The 16,955-nt window shown below is 37.9% G+C and overlaps 1 protein-coding gene across 3 annotated transcripts; it reads right to left on the bottom strand.

Moving 5' to 3' along the window:
- Positions 1-1,170: 1,170 nt before the first annotated feature.
- LOC121798716 lies at positions 1,171-6,350 on the bottom strand. Of its 3 annotated transcripts, none has more exons than XM_042197855.1 (8): positions 6,182-6,350; positions 3,766-4,829; positions 3,401-3,686; positions 2,912-3,121; positions 2,519-2,692; positions 2,189-2,386; positions 1,999-2,112; positions 1,171-1,660 (listed from the first exon to the last, which is right to left on the bottom strand). In XM_042197855.1, exons 2-8 carry the CDS (start codon positions 4,803-4,805, stop codon positions 1,313-1,315), a joined length of 2,370 nt encoding a protein of 789 aa, XP_042053789.1. In that variant the 5' UTR covers positions 4,806-4,829; positions 6,182-6,350; the 3' UTR covers positions 1,171-1,312. The 3 variants fall into 3 exon arrangements, with proteins under 3 accessions (XP_042053789.1, XP_042053791.1, XP_042053790.1); XM_042197857.1 differs by having other exon boundaries at positions 6,188-6,350; XM_042197856.1 differs by lacking the exon at positions 6,182-6,350 and adding an exon at positions 5,361-5,690.
- Positions 6,351-16,955: the final 10,605 nt, after the last annotated feature.

Genomic DNA, 16,955 nt, shown 5'->3' with positions numbered 1-16,955 from the left:
ATTTAATATTTTATATATTTTTGAAATTAATTTTTTTTAAATTAAGCTATTATATTTATATATTAATTTACCTTTTATTTGGATTAATGACTTGCATAGCATTGATAATAAACATCTTTACTCACACATATTTTCTTTATTTGTATATCTTATTCTAATTAACTCATACTCTTTGATCATTAGTCACACTTCTTAATTTCGTCATTAATTTTATTATTTATACTCCATTCGTTTAGAGTGAGACAAGATAATTACATTTCTATTTTTTTAAATCTCCATATTGCTTTGAATTCTTATTATTTTTATATATTTATTATATTTTGTATTTATTATTTGAAGTTCTTATGTGATGTGCATAGTACGGGGTAATACTAGTTTTGCATAATGTTGGGGTCTTGGGGAAAACAAAAGGTAACGAGGATTTGTTCATGAAGTAGACCTCACAGTTTTGGGAGTTGAATACATTTCCTTACGTTGGTCCATGGGATATTATAAATGGGATCCTTCAAAACAACTGGTTATTATACTCAAGTTAACTGTTTTAAAATATTTTCTTGATATGTACTTATAATTTCAAAATAAATGCGATATCTTGTAGTAGTAAATTTGTTGTATTATTGATAAAAGGAACGGTATCAAATTTATAATATACTCCTTCCGCCCCTAAAAAAAATAGTCTCATTTGTGGACGACACGCGTTTTAATGAAAAGTTGATAATGTAAGAGCGATTGGAGAAAAATATGTAAAATGAGAGATATATGGAGAAAAAGTATGTACAATTTGGGAGTGAAGAAAAAGTAGATAAAGCATAAAAGAAAAACTTTTAATTTTTTGAAATGAGACTACACAAGACTATTTTTCGTGGACGGAGTGAATATATATTAAAGATATGGATTATTTTGATTTTTGCCACCAACTAAAAGCGATAAATATGATTTAGAATTGGGATTTCAAATCTACGCGAATAGCGTTTTAGAATTGGGGTTTCATCTTACTTGGGGTAGTTTGGTCCATTCATAAGTTTGGTGTGAGAAAAAAAAAGAAAAAAAAGAGAAATAATAATCTCAAATTCTAAAAAGTTAAAAAAATTTAATCTCTTTTTTTAAAATTTCTCAAAAAAAGGGTCCATTTGTGTAATGTGAGAAAAGGGGCGTAATATACATACGGAATCGATGAATAATGTTTTTGGCTTTTCGCTGTAGTAAAATTTTTCACTCAGTTCTTCCAGTATTTACCTGTTTCTCATAATAAAGAAAAAACAAAAAGAAAATACATACACAATTCTTGCAAGCAAGCATATCCCATCCTTCTCTATGCGGATTGCCAGACCTCACGAAGAAGATCATACCTAGCGTTGGCTCCATCATCGCCACCTACTTCGCTGCCGCTACCTTTGCCATTGCCCCTTACGGCAGTGGGAGATGGAGGAAGCGTGTCGACGACAGAAGACAAACATGACTCCATTTCATCCAGCTCCTCGTCGCTGGTGTACCCTTTTCTCTGCACGGATGATGCACTTCTGTAGAACTTAGTGCTTGCACCGGCCTCTGCGACTTTCTCTGCCACATCGGAAGACGAGGGAGGCGTGTACACCGTCGGAGCAGCAGTGTAAGGGAAGCTAGTTGCGGATTCCCCTGATATTCTACGCTCTATGATTGACTGTAAAATGCAAATCAACTCTTTAAAACAGTGACCCCAGTAGCATAGTCAAAATATTGAAATCTCAATCACCAGAAAGGACGGAATGATTTCAGAAGGCTTGATTGATATCTAAAGCATAAGAAAACATGCAAATTAAATTGCCTTTATCCGATCTAAACCATAATTTGTTAAACGATGCTTATTCACAACACTCAAGCTGTATTCACGAAGTTCCCTTTTCCCATCGTTTTTACAAGAATGCAACTGTTGTGGATAGTGTGCTCACAGAGAATACTCTCTGTGGACAAGAAAAATAGAGAGAGCTGCTAAAGAATGTGATGCAAATAATAGCATACCTCAGCATTTAGCGCCTCTAGCACAGAACCTGGGACAGGATCGGGACAGAACTCATCAGGAGAGAAGTTGCAGAGTACTCGCTTAACCAATGGGAGACTGATTTCAGGACAGACCTATAATGAGACAATGGATGAGATGACGACAAACATAATATGGAGATATGACAAAGCAAGATTTAGTTCGGCTGACCTCCATTCTTATCGTGTGGTCCATGAGCATATCTTTGGGGAGCATTAGAAGATCACTCAAGGCGTTAAGAAGTGGGAAGCTCTTTGGTTTATCAGTACCTTGCTTATCATCGTTCTCCAGCGTAGCATTTACATCTTGCGCAGAACTATCAGTATCCATGCCAAGAAAATCAGATAACCATCTTCCCCAATTGCCAACCTGAGGAAGTGTGCAGTCAGCATAACACTTGAAGGAAATAATACAGTATGCGATTAAGCTCTTGACCTTACTCAAGCAACTCTACTATTATGCGTATGATAATGATTGCCTAGAATAAAGCAAGGCACTTACAGAATTTTTAAGTTGTGCACCAGAGCCAAAGCTCAAATCTCCGGCAGGAATAGGCAAAACCTTGGAATCCACAATTGGATCAGATACAGGATCAGTAGGGATCTCATGGGCCGACTCACGAAGAATAGCATTAAACATGGCTACATCAAGCCTGCCAATACATAGTTCCATCACCTAATAAAATGCATATATCCGGTTAGTTATTTCCAGTGGTATCACCATGCAGCCAAAATATTGATTAAAAAAAACTCATGCTTCAGCTCGAATATCATACAACAATGATATTGTGATAATCACCCCCTCCCCATCCCTAAAAAAAGAAACTGAAAAATACACTATACACGGACGTGGGTAGAATGACGGAAAAGAAGAGTAGCACGAAGCACAATGCACCTTCCTAGCCAAAACTGGCAAGCAACCACACTCATGTCCCCCAGCTCGAACAGGGCAAAGTCTTCTGAAAGCATCCTGAAAGGCATTTTTCCATAGGTTGATGGAAAAGCTTCCTTGTTTCTGGTCACCAAGTGCCGGACCAAGTAACCTATCCAAACCTTTGAGTGTGGTAGAATCATCAACAGGTGATTGCATGTTAGGTGTCAATGTCTGAACCAATAGAAACAGTACTTTAGAATCTCAGATGAGAGAGTTTAAATGGACTATAGAAATGTGGATAATAATCTTAATAGCCCAAAATATATGAAAGAAAAATTTGATGCATTAAATTTTAGATGAAAGGGTACATATCATTTTAGATGGAGAAACACACTGAAATTGGAACATGGCAGCAATCCAGTGAGATGATTAATGTTCAATCCTTCAATTGATTATCTCAAGTAATCAAAATACTATAGTTTTACTGTGTGAAGATAATAGAGAAATAACCTGCCACCAGATTGACTCAACAATCCTTGAGAAAATCCAGGACTCGACTTTCTCCAAGGCAGCAGTGAAGGTTCTTGTTTCTTGCCAATCATCCACAAACTGCAAGAAACCCTTCTTATTCAATTGTCTGTTTCCACCACTATTCTTCCACTTATTTGTAGATGACTTTGTGTCACCTCCATTGGACTCGAATAATTTTGCTGAAGCATTAGATTGACATGAACTCCCAAATGCGTGAGATATAATTTCCCGTAGAACAACAGTGTTCGATAGCCAAAATGTCAACCTAAATAAGAGAGTATATGATATATTAGATTTCCTTATGTACATGCTTACTAACCAGAAGAATTTCATGTCATACTAACCTGGAAACATCATTGCCGCAGGATTTAGAAACTAAAACAAGCCCAGACACTGTGTTTCGAGCCACAGTAGCTCGCCTATCTTGAGACCAGTGTTTGCAAGCATAAATATATAGCCTAGAAAGGCGTCTTGCAGGTGTATGCACCTTGTGTGCGGAGCTACCATGCTCGGGAACCACAGAATATAGTGCAATTTCAAGAGCAGCAACTTCTCTAAGTTCGCTCTCAAGATTCTTGATCCTCGTTTCCATTTCCTCAATCTTTTGATCTTGATCAATGTTGTCTTCTCGCATGCGATTTTCCTCAGTATTGACTGCTTCATCGTCACTACACACAGTAAGAGCACCACTGGAAGCCTCATCCAGGGGATCCACTCCATTGTTCTGTTCAAGTGGTTGGCTATCAGCCCCTTCGGAGGAATCAGAAAGAGCCTTTGGATGGACTTTCATATTTTTCAAACTATCAGATGAACTCTTGGCAGATTTTAATAACCCATTTTCAGGCCCTTTCCTTGGAGTTTGCTTAGATGCTTTAGTTTGTAGGTTATTTGCTCCCCTATCAGATTTCAATCTATGTGCTTGGGCAGAGCCAGATGAAAGATTTCTAACCCGGGTAACTTTTTCTGCTTTACCCTCATCTGCTGTTTGTGGATCCCCTTGAGACGAAACTGAATCATTAGTAGTCTCAGCATCAGATTCATCCACAATATCCATATCACTAGAGATATCACTCAATTTCTCATTGCCTCGTCTCTCATCTGTTTTGAGATTTCTGGTACTATGCAGTGATTCCTCTGACCTGCACTCGTCATCGACATAATCTATCACCACATTCTCGAAAGATTCTGATGGCTCGACACCACTTTTTAAGTCACTTCCTAAATTTCTGTTCTGTTTATCAGACGAAGGCTTGGCCTCAACCTCTCTTTCTTTTAAGTTTCTACCAGCATTCTTTCCTGGAAGCTTCCGATCCCTCGTTTCAGGTCTTGCAAGACGGGTTTTCTCTTTGTTGTTTAGGCCCTTTCTCCTGTCAGTCTCCTTCATGCTGTATATATGTCTTCTTTATCACTGAATCATAACAAAAATGGAGACCACATAAGAAATCAAGGCTAGGGATTATTTTTTTTCCAAGGGCTAGACTTGTTCACCGAACTAAATTGATGCCACTCAATTTTACTTGAAATCAACAATTTCACTCTTTTATCCACATTCCGATTAAGAAATAAAAGAATCATCTTTATGCTACTACTTAGAAATTAACCTCCAATTCAACGATCAGAGAGAGAGAGAGAGACTTCCAGCTTGATCAGACGAACAATAAGAAATCACACACTCCAGTTTAATGCTTATAATGTTTTCAGATTCACAAAGAGAGGAGAGAGATAACCGCTACACTTAATAGGTGACCGCCAGAGTTGAACTAAAATGTGAATATCTTAATCAAACGAGTACCATACAACAAGAAATCATCAAAATAAAGGAAATGGAACATGTGAATAAAAAAAAATCAAACGAGTTAGCATAGAACATAACATTTGCTGCAAAATTCGTTTAAGCAAAAAAAACACAAAACTACGGTGAGGACAAGAATTTTACTACCGTATCCAGAAATCTGCAATTTCGATACAAGGATTAACGCGGCAGTAAACTGATGAATGCGGACGGTTACAATGCCGCAGAAGAAGTGATAGTAACTGCCATGGCGAGATGCACGGTTTGCGCGAATAGATTCAACCGCCACAGAAGAAAAATTCTCGGACAATATAATAACACCACCACAGAATTTAATCTCTACGCAATCTAGAACAAAATGCCGCTTTAATCGGATTTAAAAAGAAGAGAGGAAAAAACTACACTCCCATACCAAAAATTGAGGATAAAATAATAGAATAATGCTATGCGGCGCCAGCCATAAATTAATTAAATAACAAAAAATTAATTTTTTTTCAAAATTTTGATTTAATACTACTTGATTTTACTTTTATATCATCTTCATTATATGTTGCTCAACGTGTTAGTGTTGCTCTTTCGTAGTTTTTGCTCAACTTATTACTACTGCCATTTCTTGATTGTTGCTCAACGTATACAGTAATTCGTGATATTAATGTATTTTACGTAATGGAATGCAAAGATAAGTATCAACTCACAAATCCATTCACACACATATAAGTTTATATCGATAATTCTAATTTTTTATACATGTAAATGGACTAAATTAACTCTTTATGGCCGACCACATTATGGCCATTTAGCATCAGTCAAAATAATAAGCCAAGCAAAGTGATCAGATTCCAAAACGACAAGATCTAAGAATTGAAACAATTGAGAAAAAAGAGAAAAAGTACATCGAGAGTAGCGAAAGCGATTTCTTTTTGCTGCAAACCAATCGGTTAAAAGGTGTAATTCAGATAGTAATTTACCGTAACTTTTAGGAATAGCAACATCGAACTTCACAAGCTTTTTCCACTGTAACCATCCAAGCTCCTCGCTGCCTCTCTCTCTTGGCTGGAAACTAGTAATGCAGGACCATGTGAATATATATATATATGTGTGTGTGTGTGTGTTTAGAGGTGGTGGAGTGAGGTGAGAAGGGAGTTACATACATACTCCGTTATTTATTTAATTGGATATTTTATTTACAGATGTGAGAGATGCGGGGTGTCGGTGGGGGAAAGTGACCGGGACTCCCGGTTGCGTTACGTTACACCTACAATGTGCTCCTATTTTCTCAAAATAATTTTTTTTGGTTCAAAATCGGTTAAGCAACCGAAATTATTTTGTTGGAAATAAATTACTTATGTGCGATGTTTATATGTAATCAAAGCACTATGCAAATTTGTTGAAATTTGATATTTTCCATGAATTTTAAGGCTGATCAAACAATAAAAACTTAAGCTTTATAGTGAATATTTTATTTTTATGAAATCATTCTTTTATGAAATAAATTCACAGACAATGAAATTCATAATTTTTCAGAGCAAATTTTAAATTAATGGAAAATATCAAATTGGGTTAAAGTTTATGATTTGGGGGACTAATTAGCTTTATTAAATCTCATATTTCAAATATTTGCTACTCATACTAAAAAATTAGTATTTGGCAGATAATATTAATTAAATTAATGAATATGATCACTTCGATTTGATCATTCCCTAAATTAGAGAAGCAAAATATAGTAGTGGTACTAAGAATATAAAAGGGGAAGGGGAAAAAAAATTAAATATAACGATCTGAAAATATTATTTTTGGGTGATAATGACAATGTATGATTGTAATGTATGTGTGTGTGGTGAACAATGTAAGCGTCACCTGTGATTCGTGGGTTTCCACATGAACCATCACCGACAACGACACTCTACTATCCAACGTTTTAATCAAAGCTGGCTTATACAAGTATTTTGTTATTTTTGGTGGGGTGGGGTGGGGTGTGCTGTGTGTATTGATCAAAGACCAACCCCATGTTATTAGTCTTCTATACTTTGGTGGACCAGATGGACTATTGTCTTTCTCCATCAAAAATGGTAGTTCAATACTTTTTCTTGGACTTGCATGGAGTGAATTAGTGTTACGATTGTCACTAACATATTTTATATTTACAAATTTTATAGTTGAACTTTTCAGATTGATCCCGTCACATTATTCATTTATTTGTATGATAAGATATGTAGGCTAATGGCCATGAATTAAAGAAATGGAAATATTGAGACAATTTTTAATTTATTTATGAGATTGCGCGTAGGCCTAATTGTGCGGTCCAGTTCATTTATTGGCGTTTTCTAATAAATAGAGAATTGGGGGGAGACAGGAACTGATTAATTCTGTATATCCATCCCCTATTCATTTAATTTCTATATACTTCATTCCATAATTTTATAAATAATTTTACTCCTAAACTACAATTCTCTTTCATTATGTGAATCTTTTTACAGCTCAAGAGCTAATTGATTTATTCCAAGTTGAACAATAATTAATCACAGTGAGTGAAGACTTGCTCACGTTATTTAAATTTAAATTAAACTATAAAATCCCAATCCCAAGCTTGGCATTTAATATAGATGCACATTCAATAAAAAAAAGTACTAATAATTAGGCAACAAGAATTAGGAAGCATCCACATTCGCATGCAGATTCTCTTCGCTACTTAAATGTCAAGGAAGCTACTGCATGCTTGCTGGCAGTAAATATATAGTAATTGAGAGGCTTATTATAGTAATGAAGATCTGACAACTCGTTGTGATCTTCATTAGTATATCAAATCTGACTCTATCATGTCAATGCATTGAATTCTAATATGAACAGACATATTTACTCCATATAGATATCAAATTCAATCACAGAAAAAAATTACAGAAACATGAAATTGTATGAACCGATCCGCACAGGCACAATGCACAGCTAGCTAGCAAGTACTGAAAAACTAATGCAAATATTGTCACTAGTTTCATTCACCAGAAAACAATGTGTCTACATACCAATAGCCCCATATTTCAATCGTCCACAACCTGAGTTGTGCCAATAACTAGCTAGACTCCCATCTTCTATCTTTCCAATTTGCCTTCTCTCTCATCCTAATTGTTATCCCATCTAATCAAACGTTTACTCATCTACATTAATTTTGTATATTGATTTTCTCACCTAAGGTAGTACTAGTATGGTTAGTATGAAATTGCAAACAGAACAAATGTTAAAATTTTCAATTCTTTGCATATTTCCTGCACCCTTTAAATTTGATCTTCAAAATTAGTAACTTGCACCTTATAGAATGGTGCAAATTTCCCAACCCGCCCCCAACTTAACTCTTTGCCACCCAAATCAAAGTCGATGTGGCAAGCGGCTTATCTTCGTATACTCGCCAAATTTTAACTAAAATGATGTCGGTTTTGGAGGCTCTAAACGACGTCATTTTTCGATGAACAATTGTACCCAACGACAGATTGCTTCTCCTTCTATCCCAGCACCTTCCTTCGTCTTCTCGCTTCTACCCCTATCCCGCCCACATCAATGGAAAGCTATACACTAAAAATTACTCTGTCAAACAGTATGAGTCACATTTGGTGTGAGCACGGATTTTAAGAAAATAAAGAATAGTGGGTTGAAAAAGTTAATATAAAATGAGGTCCACTTATTTATATTGGTTTCATAATAAAATGTGAGTGAAGTGAGTTATGTAATGTGAAACCTACTTACCATTTATGGTAAAAATGAAATATGACTCTTATTGTGGAACGAACCGAAATGGTCAAATGTGACTCTTATTATGGGACGGAGGGAGTATTGGCTTCCATCCCACCATATTATGTGGCTATGACGACCTTAGGAGAATAATGGCAGAAAGTGATGTTGGTGGAGGACTTTGCCACTGCCCATCTGCCGCCAAATAAAAAAAAAGAGATCTTGAAAGCAAATTAATACTCCCTCCATACAATAAAAAATAGACAGTTTTTGGAACAATAGAGATGTTAATGCACAATTGGTAAACTAGAAGAAAGATTAAAAAAAATAGTAATTAACGTATTGCTAGGGAAGAATGAGACTCACCTCATTAGACAGCAAAAAATTAACCATAAATAAAAGTAAATTATTTTTATGGGACGTAACTAAATGGAAAGAATATTTATTTTCAAGAGATTAAGGAAGTACATAAAAATAATGAATTTCAAATTGTAGCAACGCCAATTTCAATCTAGCCGGAAACCAAGATCATGGGGAATTCATACATAGAACAAAGTTGATGACATTTAAGACAAGTTTAAAATTTGCGAGAAATACCAAATTTTGCCCGACGTTGGTAGCAATTCCAACCAATACCTAGTATTGTAACTTAGCATTATGAGTTACTCCTATTAGCCTTCACTAAAATTGTACAATTACTATAATATCAAAGTACGAAAATATCTGTAGTTCTGTGTATATAAGAATTCTTTCGAAAAACTTTATTCTAACACAGCAACACTTGCTTCACGTAAACATGAAGTTAAAAATTTGAAGTAGCACAAAAGTTTGGACACTTCATAATTATCACACTATCATTTGCAACCCTACCCTACTACTTCATGGCACTCTTCCATCCCTGATGCTCTTCTGCCAGCTTCCAAGTCACTAAAGAGAGATACCATAGTACACTATAAAGTTATATGTTCAAAGCACTCATAGCAAGTGATACTACAATCTGAATCCTGTGAATTCTTAGATGATGTCATTCTTAGAGCATATTGGTGAAAAATCAACCCACTTCCTAAGTTTAAACTACTTCACTTGGGTATTCAGTTTTCATCATTCCACACAACGACAATACTAGCTAGCATCAGATAGAAGCAATCTTCAAACAACAACAATGACTGTCCAAAATATGAGTGGCAAATGAAGATGTTGCAGACCAAGCACAAACAACCTAGAGATGAATGCATCACTCTGGATGTTATTATGCATAAACGTAGAGCATAAAAATTCACCAAACAAATCCTATTAGTTTCATAACTGAAAACATTATAATGTAGACGAATCAAAACTAAATGAATAAATTTAGGTAAACCGCTCCAAAAAAAACATATACTTTTGTGAATTTATCTCTTTCACGTCTCTCTGAAGCATAGTTCTTGGAGCAAGTTTTATTGACTTATAAAACAGAGAGCCGAAACTTGTAACTGTTTGTGCCATTTCCTACCTACTAGGTTACATCCTTCTTCAAATTTAGAGTTGCTCATTGGGTTATAGGGGCTCGAGTATTCCTTCTTGCCTGTTTTACTATGGTCTAATCGAGGGTGTCAGTTTCCTCCCTTTTATCAATATCTTCTGGCTAGCGTCTGCGGAGGGCTCCTAAATATCTCAACATAACAAGAAGTAGCATTCATAAACAAAGATAAATCCTTTGTTGTGCCTTCCCTAACCTTAACCAGATTGCTCAAAGCAATTCACATTACTGTATAAATTACTTTAAAAAACTAGTATTCATCTATACATTCTACACTAACTTACAAGGAGTCAGGGACTGAATCAAACATATTATTCACATTCGGTAAAGAAAATGATGGATCCTAATCAGAGTATACACATTGTAACAGGAGGTATTATTATCACAAAGACACCATCGAACTGGAATCAACTGACCAGAGGCATTCATTACACCAATTAACATACTTAGACAGCAATCATAAAGCCTCCAATTGGCATTAGAATGAAAAAAATCATAGTATCAAATAATTTACAACATAACAACGCCAAATTTCAAAATCATCATACAGCTTAGTTGGAATTCTGCAACATATGAAACATAAATACCACAAACTTCCAGCAGCAACAAAATTATAACACTGAAAATCCCTTATATTGATAGCATCCGAAAACAACAAAGTCTAAAACACCAAGAGCAAAACCAGTCAGTCAATTACATTTATTTCTCCAAACAGTTCAGATGCACACACTCTTATAGTCACGAAGATCCCTCCGTCGCCACATCCGTCATTAAGAAGAGGGGGAAACGAAAAGTGAAAGCAAATTGAAGATACCTTCCTCGTCAATCAGAGTTAGCGCGCTGCGACGCTTCCGATTCGAGCCGTTCTAGGGCTTTCTGGTGGGCCCAGGTCTCGATCGTGAGATCGGGCTTCGCGCTGAGGCCCACTCCGAGGATGACGACGGTTAGGAAACTGGTGAGATAGCACGGCAGCTCCCAATCCTCCCACTTCCGCGATTGCCCAGCCGGCTCCGGCGTCCGGTTGAAGGCAAAGCCCTTGGGTCGCTCTTCGTGGCCCGGAGTGGTCCAGCGGCTTGGACCGCCTCCTCCGCCACGAGTACGAAGCGACGGGGTCAGGCGAGCCCGGAGAGTGTTTGCGGCGGTCGCGAACGGCTTGAACGGCGGCATTATGGTGAGAGAGGAGTGGAATGGTATTCTGTGATTCAAATGGTCACCACCGATCCTGTTTGAGAAATTTCGGAATAAGGGGTTAAATTCGTAATTTAGGATCGAAGCATGCGTATTCTCCAGAATAAGGGATTTGTGATATTTTATCTCATTTATGCTCCTTTTTAATATTATTTCCCTCTAACTATTTATCAATTGCCTAAATTATCCATCCAACATTCTTCGTCTATTTTTGAAATTGAAAATAAAGCCGTAGTCTCTCACTCTTTATCTCTCTGTATATTTCTCTCGAAAACATCACAACCAGCTGTGGACGCTACATAGCTATATAGCCCTCTTACCTCTCCTCCTCCACTCTTATTACTACTGCCAAACTCCACAAATTCAGCCTCCCTAATTTTCTGCTTTCTGCGTTCTCCCTTCTTCTCTTTGGTTTTTTGTAGAGAGGGAATGGCAGAGATCAGTCCACAGCAGAAGGAGGAGGTGGCGGCTACACCAGACGCTCACAATGCGGCCACTCTACAGTCGTGTTCGTGCATTTCAAGAAAAAAATCCCAAAAAAATTGGGAGAGATGAAACGGGCAGAGTGAGGAAAAGAGGAGACTAAGGCCATCCACAACGCTGTCTCTATACCGTCTCTTAAACCGTCTCTTAACTACTATTTGAGCACTATTTGAGGGCCCCACTGTCCTTTTTTCCTCCATCTCTTAACTAAGAGACGGAGGCTGCAACGCTTCGTCTCTTAACCGTCTCTATAACCGTCTCTTAATTACTATTCATTCAATTTAATTTATAATTTTTTTAAAACCCAATTCAATTTAAACAAACACACTTTATTAAAATTAAAACAAAATTAAAAACACACAAATAAAAAAACACACAAAATAAAAAAAACACACAAAATAAAAAAACACACAAAATAAAAAAACACACAAAATAAAAAAAAATTAATCGGAAGGGCTAATCATCCTCCGGAGGCGGTCGAGGTTGAGGGGGAGTCGGAAGGCCAAGTTGTGCTGCCATATGCACAATTCCGTTCCACCAGGCCGCGTATTGGGAGTGCGAGAAGCGGGAAGTGTCCGCCATTGTGGCGGTCATGTACGCCACCATAAGTGTGTCCGAGCCTCCTCGCGAGCCCGATCCTGAGGCCGGCTGGCTTGATTCGCCTCGGCCCTTCCTTGCTCTAGCCGCTTTCGCCGCCTTCGTCCCTTGCGGCCGACGGCGCGTACTCGCGGATCCTCCTGCATCGCCGACCGTACCCGCAAACTCCTGGGATTCAGCATCATGTTGGCTGATGCCTTCAGCAGTGTCACCACCAGACGCACCAGCACTAGACGAGTATTGGCCACTCGCCGTATGCTTCGTGCGCTTCGAGTTTGAGCCCGAGCTGGAGCGGAAACCGCCGGCCCATCGTTCCTCGTCCTTGACGGCGCGCCAAACATCAACAAATCTGAATTGATGTCCCTCGTCCTGGTAGTAGGCGCGCAAAGCGGACGTCAAAATGTCGGTGGCCGTGGCGCCGCTTTGGTAGCGCGCCTCTTCCGCCGAGTAGATGCCGCAGAATTTTTTGACCTGTCGGTCGACTCGGTCAAAGTGACAGCGGATCATTTTAACTGTGCGCTTGCGGGAGCGGTTCGGCTTTATTTGGTGGTAGACCTCGACAACCTTTTCTCAGAAACACTTCCGGGTTTGTTGATTCCCGACGATGGGATCGTACGAGACCGTGATCCAGGCGTTGTACACCGCCATCGTTTCGAGGTTGTTGTACGGATGTCGGCCAAGATCCTCTTCCTCTTCTTCCTCCTCGTCCTCGCCCGTCTGGGGTTGTACACTGCCTCGGCCACCTCCACCGCCTCGGCCACCTCCACCGCCTCGGCCTACTCCCGGCGTGGGATCAACTGGAAAATCCTCCCGGATCTGGGATAATCCCTGCGAAAACCGCGGGACGTTGGGACGAACATATGCATCAAGGTCAAAATTGGGTGGTTGGTACCCCCCCCGGCGTCGCCGAACCCTGGGTCCCCGGCGTTGACGAACCTCCACCGCCCAATGTGTTGATCATGTTCTCCCAATCGCCGAATGAGTTGAGATCCCACCCGCCGGAGCCGGAGCCGCCATAGTTGCCCTCGCCGTCGCCGGACATCTTGAGTTGGGTTATGAAAATTTCAGCGAAAATTTGAGAGAAAATTTAGATGATATGAAGAATAGATGTGTAGTTGTGTGTAAATGAGGATGGGTTTAGGAGTATTTATAGAGTAAAAATTTAATAAAAAACAAAAAAAATATAAAAAAAAAACAAAAAAACGGTAATAATACCGTTACAAAATTTTTTTTTTTTATTTAAATTCGATTTTTTTTAAAAAAAAAATATTTATTGCGTCAGCACGTGACGACGCCCACTCGCGGGCCGGCGAGTGGGCGTCACGCACGACGCCGGGCTGCGCCACGTCGCCGAGGCGCGTGGCGAGCCAGCTCGTCTCCTGGCTCGGCGAGACGAGTCGCGCGACGAGACGCGCGACGAGACGGGACGAGATGGAGGCTGCAACGCGTCTCGCCGGGGTCTCGTCTCGCTGAGACGAGACGCGAGACGCCGGCGAGTCCCGTTGTGGATGGTCTAAATGGCGCTGAAACTTTTATGAAATAGAATTTAGGTCGCTGAAATTTTTATAAAGTAGAATTTAGGTAAAAAATTGAAGAGGGTAATTTAGGTAATTGATAAATGGTTAGAGAGAAATAATATTAAAAAAGAATATAAATAAGATAAAATATCATAAATCCCTTATTCTGGAGAATACGTATGCCTCGATCCTAAATTATGAAAGACCAGCGAATTGAATCCCTAATTACGAAAGGTCAGCGAATTTAACCCCTTATTCTGAAATTTCTCATCCTGTTTTGGGGACGTGTATACGACGTCGTTCGTGAACTATTATACTACTCCCTCCGTTTCTTCGTAGTTGAGTCATTTTTCTATTTCGGGAAGTTTCTTCATAGTTGAGTCATTTCCATACATAGTAATTATTTTCTCTTTCTTACTTTACTCTCTCCTACTTTTTTTCTCTCTATTTTATTCACTTTCTACTTTATTCTCTCAAACTTTTTCTCTTTCTTACTTTACTTATTTTACCTATTTATTCAACACACTCAACATCCCTTTCTTAAATTCCGTGTTGAAAAGTTTCGCCTCAACTATGGTGAAACGAGGGAGTATTAAATTTCAGTCCTTATAGTTAGAGGATATGCAGCTGAGGAATTCTAATTTGTACATTTTAGTTTCCACCCACAGTACTTTTATAAATATTCATTACAGAGTAATTAGGCTGTAGTAATATCTCAAATTCTACATGTAATTAATAATGAATTAGGGTTTAAGCACATCTCCAATCACAATGTTTTTTTAAGGGCAATCACAATGTTAATTACTAGTACAATTTATGAACTCAATTAGAATTTATTTCAATTAATATTTATTAATCTCACTTAACGCTGGAGTGTACTCCCTCCGCCGCCATTAGGAGGCTCATTTCTTGATAGCACGAGTTATGATAAAAAAAAATGCTAACAAATAAACCGGGGCTACTATTCACGAACTAATGGAGTATTTTATTAGTCCTAATTAAAATCTACGACATTAGTGTCAAAATCTCGATGAAAGTGAGTTCATAGAAAAATGTTACACTCTAAATGTCCATCATCGGTTGCAAGATCAATTGGTGTAGGATTTATAGACTAAATGAGAACTCTCTTTCCTAACAGACTCATCTTTTGAGATGAGTTTTCATGTTTGGTCTATAATATCAGTGCTTTTATTTAGAACTCAAACGGATCGTAATGTTGGTCATAAAAGAACTCCCAATAAGATCAATTAATGTGGGATTTATATAGTAAATAGACTCTCTTCGAACACACGAGTCTTTTGGGATGAGCTCTCATGCTTAGCATGTACTGTGTGATTTGGCCAATGTTTTACTCCCTCCGTCCACCAATAAACGTTTTATTTTGCCATTTTCGTCCGTCTATCAATAAATGTCTCATTTACTTTTTTACTACTTTTGGTAATGAATCTCACATCCACTAATTTTATTTCACTCACATTTCACTATAAAACTAATGTATAAACGTAGGACCCATCTTCCACTAACATTTTTCACTCACTTTCTATTACATTTCTTAAAACTCGTGCTCGGTCAAAATTAGTCTTACATTGGTGAACGCAAGGAGTAGTAATTTATCGAGATACAGAATAGAGATTTCAATATCATAAACAATGAAAAACTAGGGCTCAACCCTGGACATGTGGTGGAAACTACCAAGTTGGAGTATGGTAGGGGCCAGACAAAAAAATGAAAAATTGATGCAAGCAAAAAATGCAACTTATCACTCCCATCGAAGTTGACATTCTGTATCCTCACGTTCTTGCAACTAAAAATCCCTACCAACCGCAGACTACACACGCTCTAGTCAATTTCCGCTCAACGCCATTCTCTCATCGAATTTGTTCAATAACTTCAAACTTTGGACATTGATCAATGTTGATGTTGATCCCCACATCCACCGCATTATCTGCCAAACATCACTTACCAATTTTCCCGCTTCTCAGATAAGCTATAACAAATAATACTACTATCTTCATCCCATAAAAGTGAGACTCTTTCTATTTAGTCTGTCTTATAAGAATAATCCACTTTTATTTTTTTAACTCATTTCTCTCTAATAAGATAGACTGCATTTTCTATTAACAATACTTCAATTACGTGTCAGACAAATTCAAACGAAAGTACCGTCAAGCTCACCCATGAGTCACAAAGCGGCAAAGAAGAAGGTGAAAGAGAAAGCTCTGCCAACGGAGAGTAGTGGATCTACAGCGCATAGAAGTTTCTCAACATAACTGAAAAAATAAGCTTGATTGGTGAGACAATGTTAATCAAGCACTACATGAAAACGCTCGACAAAGATGTGTCGACAGTTATCCGAAGCCCATACTTGAAGACTAAGTTTAGCTACTTGCATGTGAGATGTGATTAATATACTGTTTTATTTTTAATTAATTAACCTTGGAGAATTAAAATTATGAAAATTTTGGTATTTAAATTAATTTTATGCATTTGAGTTATTCGAAATATAATTTTATAAATGAGTTTAAATGTTTTTAAATTTTAAATCATTCATTTTTAATTTACAAATAGCATAATTTCAATAAACACGTGAAATTAAAAAGTAAGGGCATCAGCAGTGGGGCGCCCTAAGGCGCGCCATGTCATCAGTTTTATCCTCCTACCTCCCCACCTGCAGTGGGGCGCAGCGCGCCACATCATCATTTTTTTAATATTTACAAA

Source organism: Salvia splendens, chromosome 4 (assembly GCF_004379255.2).
Source record: "Salvia splendens isolate huo1 chromosome 4, SspV2, whole genome shotgun sequence".
Lineage (NCBI taxonomy): Eukaryota > Viridiplantae > Streptophyta > Magnoliopsida > Lamiales > Lamiaceae > Salvia > Salvia splendens.
This window is presented reverse-complemented; position numbering and strand designations above follow the sequence as displayed.